The 11,892-nt window shown below is 38.3% G+C and overlaps 1 protein-coding gene across 2 annotated transcripts in view; it reads right to left on the bottom strand.

Annotated features, from left to right (window-relative positions):
* Positions 1 to 11,892, bottom strand: part of SSH1 (slingshot protein phosphatase 1) — a 1,317,746-nt gene that overhangs the window by 828,017 nt on the left and 477,837 nt on the right. Inside the window, exon 1 of one of the 2 annotated variants that reach the window (XM_044068395.1) lies at positions 4,320 to 5,716. The exons of the other annotated variant lie outside the window; for it this stretch is intronic. Within the exon in view, the coding sequence (XP_043924330.1) occupies positions 4,320 to 4,417 (98 nt within the window). The 5' untranslated portion in view covers positions 4,418 to 5,716. Of the gene's footprint in view, positions 1 to 4,319; positions 5,717 to 11,892 lie in introns of those variants that run through there. 2 annotated transcript variants of the gene reach the window in all.

Genomic DNA, 11,892 nt, shown 5'->3' with positions numbered 1-11,892 from the left:
CTTTAAACCAAAAACCAACCAAAGAATTGTAGATGGAAGGAAGCATCCCTTTATCTATAAGGTTACACAATATTAGACTTTGTATATTTAGATATGGGGATGGTGGGATGCCCCCTGTAAAAAAAACTTTTTTTATTATTACAATTGATTTTCTTGGTAGTTGACTTTTTCCATTTAATATTGTTCATAGTTACTTAGTTTTATGATTTACTACAAATCACTTCCTAAACTGTATCTGAAAAACTGCTTGGCCAGTTTTTTGTTTTAACACTGTGCTTGAAGTGTAAGTTTTATTTTGCATCTTGTGGATGAAGTCATGACTGAAAGTTGTCTTCTGACTAGCCAGCTTACTTGGTGAACAAACAACCACTTTAAGATGCAACTGAGTTAACTCCCACAGCATTCTATGACAGGATACAAATGAAGCTGAATCAATGAAGATATTAAGTGACACAGTGCAACAACTACTTAGGAGGTGCCATCGAAAACCTAGCACAGATTAGCAGGTAGAAATGGCAAATGAGACTGATAAAGCTTGATGTACGTTTTTCATGACGCAACAGACAATAACTATATTTAGCACTGGGTAACAGTGTGTTGAGTGCAGGGTAGCTGTGTCTGAGAGGAACTAAATGTTTTCTATAAAACATTGGTGTATATGTGAGGCAACATACCTAATCACCATGGACAACAATACCTATAGGCTGACACAACCAGAAGGGGTTGGAACATACTACAGGGGGTTATACTGTTTGACACTAGGGAGTTATGAATAGGAATGAAGGAAGGACTGGAATTTTCCCTGCAATACCTTAAGTTTGTAATGAGCCTCTGTCAATTTTAACTGCACTACTGAAATTCAGTAAGCCGACATGCACAAGTACCTGTACAAGATGGTTTACTTATGAAAGCAATAAGTCGTGCAGAACAGTTCATCTCATGAACATTCACAATCACAGCACAGAACCACAAACAGGAGCTACTGCCTATTACTGTGCAGAATAGTAAAGATGCCATATGACTGATAAAGATACTTAGTGCACATTTCAGTCATCAGCTTATGAAGTACCTCTATGTGTTAAAGTATCAACAAATTTAATCAGAATAAGGGAAAAATAAGAACAAAATCACTCCACAGTGGGTAAATCATGTCAGATTGCAGGGGCAAATATCACACATTACTAGCAATGGGCTGTTCATCAGAAAGACTACAACAAGCACTTTACTTGCTTAGTGTTCATAGTGCAACTAATTGGACTTACCCGACTAAACACAATAAATTATATTTGAAGATGACAGTGGAAGCAGGGACAATAAAGCTAAATGAGGTTTCAGATGAATAACGTCTCATTTAATCAACATGCTATCATTCAAACAACTATCTAAAACCCTGGGCCGCTGACACACTCCTATCACAAAACACTATAATTTTTTATGGGTGGGGGGCTTGCCCCCTGTACCACAGGGGGCAAGTATTCAAACCTCTGAACTACATATACCAACTCCAAGATCACATAAATTCTGTTGGAGAAGAGTGAAAAGTGAGGAAAATGCAACACATACTCTTCCCCCTTGACAGGTCATAGGTGAAATTCCACATTCAATGTTCTGTGTGTCGATAAACTACCAAGTGACCAATAGTAGGAATTCCTTCCCATGAATCTGAGAAGATCATGCAATAAAAGTATGCTCCAGAAAAGGTGAAAAATATATTCTGACCTCAAATGAGTTAGGCTCAGATTAGCCTCCCTACTTGATGAATAAATAAATAAATAGTATAAAATGAAACTAGTTTACTTCAGAGACATGGTAGCACACCTGCAGACCTCCCACTACACTAATTAGTAAAGAGCATTGTATGTGTGGGTACAAAAGCTGTTGAAACAACTAAGATATTGTTAAGTGACAGGGTGCAACAGCTGTTTAGGTGATGCTAACTCAAACCTGGTAAAGATTAGCAGGTATAAATGGCAACTGCCATGTCCGTCAATAATCAAAAATATAATGGGGACTACTCAGCTTAAAACAAAGCCACAGAATCACAAATAGCATGATAAATTACCCCTAAAATACAAAGCTGAATTCATTCTAATTTGAATAGGGTGGCATTTGAGAACTACATACTTGCCTAACAAGAGCTTATACATTCTAAAGGAAGGCAAATTTTACACTTCTAAAGTATCCAGCAGAAATGCTCAGGGATGACCGCGAAGTCAAAAGGTAGAGAACAACCATTCAAATACCAAAAAGTTAACATGATTGTCTGTAAAAATTATAGTAAAGTAAATCAGGAAGAGGAAGAATAAAAATATACGGTTGAGGGCACAAGCCAACACCAGTGTTGCAGTTAATTGTTCTGTCTGACTTGAGCTATTTTTCTTTGGGTAGGGGTACTGTTTTACTGTGTTCTTCTGGAAACTTCAAGTTGTACAAAGGCATAAATTTACAGAAAAGAGAACTGCAAGAGAGACAGACAAACAAAACTACTCTTCCTTCACAAAGGATGTGCATCACTGCTAGTTGTGTCCACCAAAAAGCAATACAAAGTGCCAGCAGTCATGTGTTATGAATGTAGTGCCAATTATAAGGAGAAAATGTTAAGCAGCTACACAAGGATGAACAATTTAATTAATTGGACTGCTTTCAGATAATGGGACTGAAAAGAACTAACCGCTAGAGTGCAACAGTGATGCAGCAGGAACAGTATTACATAAAGCTAACAATGTTAAGATTCTATGTTCCATAAAGCTATGTGGATTAAGCACCAGAACCTGGTTCCCTATCATGTTCAACAAAAAGAGTGTTACCAAGGAAAGTAGTCCACAATAATCTTTTCTTTATGGATGACTGATTCAAGAGGCAGCTTGAAATACTAAATCCAGATATAAAAAGATAACTCCAACTGTGATATTAAAACAAAGAAAGAAAGAATGAATGAATGATGGTAGGCCTCTATTTCCTTGGCATTCATCATGAAACTTAAATCATATTAAAAGGCTGCAAAATGATGTGCCTGGCCACAGGCAAAAGTAGTTATGTTTGAAGCCTCATGAAATAAGCATTTGATATGAATTTTCTATTTTGTTTTTAATCAAAATTCCCTAACACCAGAGTCTGACACACTAACAAATATAACTGTGTGTTAGTTTTTTTTTAAATGTTTGTACAGACCTCTTGAAATAAATGTCATATCAAAGAAACCATCCCCATGTGACTCATGTCCAGTAAACAGAAATACTAAGAGACAGTTACTGAGCTTGTGGCATTTTGCTACAATCCCTCTGGCAGGTGGAAGGATGCATCTATGCAACTTTATAAGAAGAAGTTATGATCACAAGACATCCACCCACTTCTAAAACAGCAAGCACAAGCAGCTTGTAACAAGTGACCCATTAGCAAGTCAACCCCTTAAACAAGCAGCCCCAACTCCCCTCTGTCAGAAGTTCTTTCAGGCTTAGTTTCCCTTTAGGGATCACAAAACCACCACTCAAGGAACCACCCTGCAAACACACATTACTAATATACATAATGTCACTAGAAACACATGCCACACAAGACATGCACAAAGACTTATGAAAGGATGCATGCATACAACTGTTTGTCATTGAAACAAAGATGCCAAACTCCATCACCAGAGCAACATAATATTTAGTCAACCAATAAATCAGTTACTGGAACTTTGGGTATTTCTCCGAGTGTCCGTTGTTAATGGCTGACAATTTCATTGTTGTAATCATAAATATTCAGCTTTTCTAAGTTCCCAAAGACAAGGTAGGTTATGTCACTCAGTTAGGTCCATATTTTAGCAGTTTAGTAATATTCTTAGAAACTTGTTTAGTAGAGACATACCAGGAAAAGAAAAAGGAAATGGAGGGGGGGGGGGGCTGCCAAAGATGAATACAAAAACAGGCCAAATGGAAGTAGATTAGAACTAAGCAGGATAATTACATGACAGGGACAAAATTAAGTCTAAGTGGTAAATTTATAAACATTTTTCTAGGTGATTGGACTACTGAAAAAATAGAAATAGTTAAATTCTCTCTATTACACTCCTGATGCTAACAATACATATAAAACAGTGTATGATCAAGAGAGTATAAAGTTGATATTTTTTAATGTTAGATGGTTTAGCAATTTGAATTTTACTACCTTTAAAGTCCTTAATTTTTTCCACTGTCAGCTGTACTGATTCTAGTTTCCAAAGGTATTTCATTGTATACTTTATCATTTCTATTAGGCTCAAGTTCTACCTGAAAATTGTTTTTGGACCACAGCACATAACCAGTAAACAAATGTAAAATAAATAAATAAGCACTTACATGATGTACATTTTTTCTTTCTGTGAGAGAACATTATTTTCTGAGAAATACGGAAGCACCTCCAGCACAGCATCGGTTGTCTCAATAAACAGATGCATCCTTGGTTGATTTAAAGCTTGATGTTACAAGTTTATAATTATTATGTATTACAGTATTGTAAAATAGTACAGAATCATTGAAATGTGTATCCCTCAGTTGTTTTTCAGCATCAAAAATAGTCACCAACTCCAAAGGGTTCCCCTTAGTTATGAGAACAAATTGTTTTCATTTTAACTTAATGAACTGAATTTCATTGATTTTGTGTAAATACTTCTGAGATTAATCATTCTAATGTTAATCTCTTGCTTTGCTTACAATGCTGCACTATGTTGGTCAAAGATGAGTAGCGATCATTATTTTCTTCTACTGGAAATGACAGTTAGGAAAAACGAATATACTCCAGCTACCATAGTTCATCATTTGGCAGATAATGCTTTTTGCCACTCAAGTTCCACATTTTCAGCAAGTACACTTTACAGACCGTATATATGGCTCAAATTGCAGAACAGTCTTTCACATAACTGAGCACATGAATTAAACTTAAATTGTGGAGGGTCATCGTCCAAAGAAATTAAACTAATCAGTACTCGAAGACCCGTAAAGTTTGTAAACTACTGGTATGCCTTTGCTTATTGCACTAAGAATTAGCAGGACAACTTTCAGAGATTTGTAAGCAAAAGTACGGGTACACCAGGAATTTAACATCTTAAACTTTGACTCGATATGTCTTTATTATGTAAGCTAAGTATGCTGCTGTCGGACTGAAAAACTAATGCAGTCTTTTGACTTCTAGCTTTAGTCTCCTAAAACAAACATCCTTTCGCCAGTTCACAGAGATGCTTCAGCTGGAGAACTTTTTGTGAGTTCAAAGATGATCTTGAATATGTAGTCAGTACGAAGAAACTTTAAATTTTACTGCTGTCAAAACAGTAAACTACTCCATAGTATATTAATTATGTGGTATTTTACTCCATGAAATACTGTTCACATCTTCAAATAAAACCCAACAAAGTTTACTGTATTCCTCTCCATGTAAAATGTACCTAATTTTCTAGACCCAACGGTAGAGCAACAGTGAATCCATCTTTCAGCATTATTAAGACAGCAGCTGTATTCACATAACAGAGACAGGATTTCCTTTCAAGATGTGAAGCATTGCAAGAAAATCTTCCTGAAAAACAATTTCATCTCTCCAGTGCTGCATGAAAAACTAAGATTCAAAATTAATAAAAAGGGTCCTTAAAAATATTACCATGTGAAAAATAACTCGTTTCATCATCTGGATAGGAACATGCAGAAGAATTTCAAATTTTCCTAGCATCATTTCTTGTGATGAAATGATGTTGCAGTACACAATGTGCTTTCGAACAGCACTGAACTATTTCTGTCACTGAATGTCCAGTGAATGAAGTGCATGCAACTCTGCGATACTAGATCAACTGGGGTGGGGGTGGGGTGGGTGATTTCTTGGAAACAATCAGATACTTTCTTTTTAAAACTTTCTCAGTTCATTATTGTCCTCTTAAAACTGTACCCACCATGAAAAGTCAAATACATACATGCCTTGTAGCTTGCCTTCTGCAAACGCCTACTTTACAATACCAAAATATTAATGAAAATGTTATGAACCGTGAACTTCTTGACTTTATGTTGGCACAATTAAATTAGATAGCAGTGGCCTTACCCAGCAGCAGAAAAAAAGAAGTTATGTACTCACCATAACATTCCATGTTTGTAGTCCATCTTACCCCTTCATTCTTACTCATGGGTTCGGAGCGGATCCTCGGCTCCGACTCGGCCTATTTACAAGCTCGAAGTCTTCTAGTTGGCTTGTGGATAGGTAGGTATCCCATGGAGCACCAGTACAATCCCCAGATCTTGTTTGCTGCTAACTAAGAGAAATAATAAACATACAGAAAGAAGCCAATAATAAATGGTTTCCAGTGAATAATAACAACAATATTTTTCTGTCTCCAGATACTTCCATGATGGGGGTAGGAGGGTGGGTTCGTAAGAATGAAGGGCGAGATGGACTACAAACATGGAACATTATGGCGAGTACATAACTTTTATATCTTCTGTAGTCCTATCCCGCCTTCATTCTTACTCATGGGACAGCTTCCCCAGCAGCTTATTCTTGAGTGGCTCAAGGAAAAATACTCCTGAGTACCGTGGAACCAAAGGATGCTCTACCCCTGAAGGTTAAATCCAATTTGTAATGAGTAATACATGTGTGAGCGGTATCCCAAGTTGCTGCTGCACAGATATTATCAAGTGGGACCCTGGCTTGAAAGGCTGCAGAGGTAAACTGAGATCTTAGTAGAATGAGCCTTAATTTTGAAAGGTAAAGGCTTACCATCAGAAGCGTAAATGTAAGCTATACAATTAGAGATCCAATTTGAGGCGGTCATTTTGGAAACTGGTAGACCTGATCTGGATTCGGAGAAGGAAGTACATAACTGATTTGACTTCCTGAATTCCTTAGTCCGGTGCAAATAAAAACATAATTGTCTATGAACATCCAACTGATGAAATATGTATTCTGCTCTGTTGGGAAGAAAACGGACGTTCTATGCATTGGTTCAAAGTGCTATGGGAACAGACCTTGGGGGCAAAGGATGGATTAGTACAAAGAGATACTCTGTCTTTGTGAAATATCAGATAAGGGGGGGTTTACAGACAGTGCTTGCAACTCTGACACCCGTCTAGCAGATGTGATTGCCACCAGAAACAAGGTTTTCCAAGACAGAAATTTCAAAGGCGATTAATGAGAAGGCTCAAAGGGCGGAGACGTTAATTTGGATAGCACAAAATTCAAGTCCCATGAAGCAACCGGTTCCTGAAGTTGGGGTCTTAAAGTGGCACCTTTGAGGAAGGTTTTGCACAGCCTATATGACATCAGATTAGAATTTTGTATGCCTAGATGAAAATTAGAAATTGCTGCCAATTGAACCCTGATTGTGGCAGCCGCAGATCCCTGGTGGAAAACTTCAGACAGAAATTCCAAAACCACCGGAATGGAAGCGGTATAAGGGTCAACATTCTTTTTCTCAGCCCAGATAGAGGATCTCCTCCATTTACTGGAATATGATTTCCTAGAGGAGGGTTTATGAGATGATGTTAGGATACGAGTCACAGAGGGTGAGAAGTCGTGAAGCATGACTAGGGATGGAACTGGAGCAGCCAAGCTGTCAAATTGAGGGTGTGTAATGTGGGATGAAGCGAACCTGACATGTACGTCAAGAGATATGGCACTGGATCCAGAATCCAAGGATCGGCTAGGAGAAGAGGCCTGAGTAAGGGGAACCAAACCTGACGAGGCCAGTAAGGAGCAATGAGGATCAGTTTGCTTCCCAGCTGTTTCACTTTCTGAATAACCTTGGATATGAGAGGAAAGGGAGGGAAAGCATAAAGGAGACCCAGAGGCCAATCGTGAACAAGTGTGCCTCTCGGTGATTCCCCCAGAGGGGGGATGAGGGAGAAATAACTGCTGCATTTGGCACTGATTGGGCTGGCAAAGAGATCGCAGTAAGGCTGTTCCCATCTGTGGAAAATCTGCTCCGCCATTTCCTGTTTCAGAGACCACTGGTGAGGCATCAAAATTGCCCGGCTGTGTTTGTCGGCTATCACTTTGGTTGTCCCTGGGATGTGCATTGCCACTAGAAAATGCTGGGCAGATATCGCCCATTTCTAAACTCGAATGGCCTCTTGACAGAGTGGGTATGATCTGGTTCCGCCTTGTTTGTTGACATACCATACTACCGACATGTTGTCTGATTGTATTGCAATCGTCCCAAGAGGCAGAAGGTCGTGAAGTGCTTGCAACGCCAGGAGCACCGCCCTCATCTCTAGAACATTCTGATGAAAGCGCTTAAACAATAAACTTTTAAGTCTGTATCCAGCTTGTTGCTTACTTGTTGGTTGCATTGTTTGTAAAGGTCCTCCAAGAGGGCGTTACCCAAACTAATGACTGGTGCAAGAAGCATGGCCTCAAATTGAATGCCAAGAAATGCATCATTATCCCCTTTGGGGAAAATGTCATCCCCACTAAATTATTACATTAATAACAACATACTAAGCATGCAATCAGTCATGAAGGACTTGGGCACCCAGGTTGATAACAACCTGACTTTTGACCACCACATTGCCTCCATTGTATGGAAGGCTTTCTACATGGCTCACCTCATAAATAAGGGTATTTCATCCAGGAACAAGGAGGTTGTAACATCCCTGTACTTCTCCCGTATCAGACCCTTTATCGAGTAGAATGCCCCCTTTGGCATGTACCTTGCCAAGCACATGCAGCAGTTGGAGAGACCACAGAGGCTCCTGATGAGGAAAATCCAGGGTCTCAAACACCTATCCTATACAGATAGGCTAAAAGCTCTCTCACCTAAGGTAGTTTTAAATGGTGGGCATATTAGACAGATATTGTTGTCCTGTGTAATTTTGAGTACATAAGAGTTGTATTGTAAAGATAGTTTCACCGTGTAATTTAGAGTACTCTGAAGGAAGGCAGGTCTATGAGGTACTGAAAAACATTTGGAATTTTTTAAGCAAATTGCTACGGTGCATCTGCTAACAGAATGAATCTGCAGCTTTTATCCTCAGCTGGCTATATTCTGAGAGTACTGAGGGCTAAATGCATAATCAGAAAAAGGCAGACATATTTTATTTTGCTAATCCTTTGTTGACAGGGAAAGTCCCACGAGGGTAGTTGCCTCTTTTCAAAGGGGGGCCCAAGATGGTATTTATACTACTAAGGAAAATTAGGCCAGGGCATCAGGGAACTTCTACTCTTTTCAATAGGTACAGTGGGATCTTTTACATCCACCTGAGCTACCCACAATTTGGGGACATGAGACCTTGGTTTAATGTCTCATCTGATGATACACTCACGAAAGCAGAGCCCCCTTTATGCTGCACTGCTATGTCGGCAATCCCTCTACTTCAAATATTTGAGTTTGGGCATTAAATATTTTTAACAATAGCCCTGCGAGTAGTGGGTAAAAGGAGGTGTTTGATCTTGCAGCAGTCTTAATTGAGCAAGGTCTTAAAGATAAAAAGCAATGATCTAGGAAACAAACTGCTGAGACATGTAATTCTGTCTGCCTAACAGTTCACCACTCTTTTAGACAAGAAACAGCAAAACAAGCAAAGAAGGCCCAAAGAATTAACTATGTGGTGTGAAATAAATCCAAGATAAATGGTAAAAATGCGCGCGCGCGCACACACACACACACACACACACACACACACACACACACACACACACACACACACACACACACACACACACACAGACACACAGAAACATGACAGAGTAGAACCACCAAGTAAAAATGAACGTATTTAATAGTAAAACTGGTAAGCACTTTCGCTATATGAAATAGCTTCTTCAGATTAAAAGTGAGAACATACAACATCCACATTAAAATAGAATTACATCACTACCTATTATACAACTAACCAGGCATAGGAATCACATATTTAAAGATACAGGCACTTGATTTCTATGAAGCATGAAACAAAACACATACAATTAAGAAATATATAAAAGAAAAAAATATAAAAATATATAAATGTGGAGAAATTATTTTTTCCTCAACCCCCTAGCCTAGATTTTAAAACAAGGCATAAAGGGATATGTTATTTTAATCCATGGCCCTTGTAAGATTGCAGTGAGATTACCCCTCTAATTTCCCTTAACTCAGTCTCATTTTCTACATCACCCATTCTAATGTCAGTCTTCACTACATCTATAGCTATAAACCTAAAAGTGTGGTTAGCTCCAAATGTATTGACATGTTTTTGCTAGGGGATTAACCATGTTCCCCTTACGTATACAATAAAGATGGTCTCTGACCCTTTTTTTCAACTTGCGGTTTTTGTTTTGCCAATATAAAATGAAGAGCATACCTCACAAAAAGTGAGGTACACCACACTGATGGTACTGAAGTCAGCTGAAGCAGAAAAATTAAACTTTTGCTCCATATGAGCATGAAAAAAGTTCCATCAATACAATCGGAAAATTTACAATTTCCGCATCTATGCATAACTAAACCAAAATGCCTGCTTTGGTGTCTTTTCAGGTAACAAAGCAGCCTTCTCAGGTTCTTCTTATTCTTGTAATAAAGAGTAGGCCACCCCTAACTATCTCAGATATAGAGGGGTCCATAAGTAAAATATGCTAATTTACAGAAATTATGTTGATCTAGCACTTACTGGTTATTGATAGTGTCAGCACCTATGAACGCAAGTTAATGAGTAATAACGAAGGAATGGACAACTTGATATTGCATACCTCTCAACCTCTTACAGCAAGAAATCTGGACACAGCCATAAATAAAAGTGGAACAAAGGCCCAAAAATAAGGACAGTTTTTTAAATATTGCTCTTACAAACTTAGAAAGTTGACAGAATAACAGGTTTTGCATTAGCATGCATTTTCTGAAGGGTATAAAGTCTTAAAAATTCAAATGTCTGTCATTATTTTCTAACTTCAGTCTTTAGTGATTTGCCATTACCTTGCCAGAAAAAACACAATTTTCTGAAAAACTGACCAAATATTTGAGGCAAAAATCTGTACAGCCTCACTTTTTGTGAGACATGCTCTTCATTTTATGTTGGGTGGTTTGTTTATGAATGGGTGACAAAACTATAATTTTAGCTAGATTTTATGGGTCTTTCATTACGATGGACATGGAGAATATTTGTGCAACTTGCCCATAATGTTAAAGGACAGCACCTAACCCTAGGTACAAGTACACTTTAATACTCTTACTCATCATGGACGTCTCACGTGAACACAAAGCACTAGATATTCTAGGCAATCTCTCTACGAAGAATAAATGCAAAGGCTATACATACGAACAGTGCTGCCTTCTTCTAGGGAAGGACTACCACTAGAAGTAGTCACTCAGCAAGGCACCCATTCTTTTCCAGAGAAGTGTATGAACTTTTGCCAATTTTTTTAAAACAGAACTGTTAAGGACAGATGTATACCATCTGCAAACAGATGGGTTAGTTCAGCACTTTAATAAAACTTTTAAAATACATGTTATACATGGTTAGAGAAATGGATGGGTAAAATGGAACCAATAGGTCCTATACCTTCTTTTGCTGTTAAATTATCAAAACTCTCAAATAGATTCATGTCATCTGAACTACTGTATGGCAGACATCCCAAAAGCTTGCTAGATACAGCAAAAACTGGGAGAAGGAAAACATCTTAAGTATGCAATGGCATTTTTCAGAGATGCAGGACAGGACAAGAATTATAATGCCTAAAAGTAAGAGAACATAAGGAGAAAGTACAGGGAAAAGAAACAAAGATAGTATAGTTGCGTAATAACTTACCATAACAGTAGGTGTCCTACTGATCACTGTTGCAGTATTCCTGACATTTGGGTTGGCACCACTGACATCCAGCCGAGGTACCAAAGCTTTACCTTCCAGAAGTAGTACTTTTGATGCATGACTTCAGCTCATAAGTGTTGGGATATACAGACAAACATACAAGTGTACACCTCAG

Source organism: Protopterus annectens, chromosome 4.part0, assembly GCF_019279795.1.
Source record: "Protopterus annectens isolate FY-2018-M chromosome 4.part0, PAN1.0, whole genome shotgun sequence".
Lineage (NCBI taxonomy): Eukaryota > Metazoa > Chordata > Ceratodontiformes > Protopteridae > Protopterus > Protopterus annectens.
Note: the sequence above shows the minus strand (reverse complement) of the source record. Positions and strands in the feature narration are given on the sequence as shown.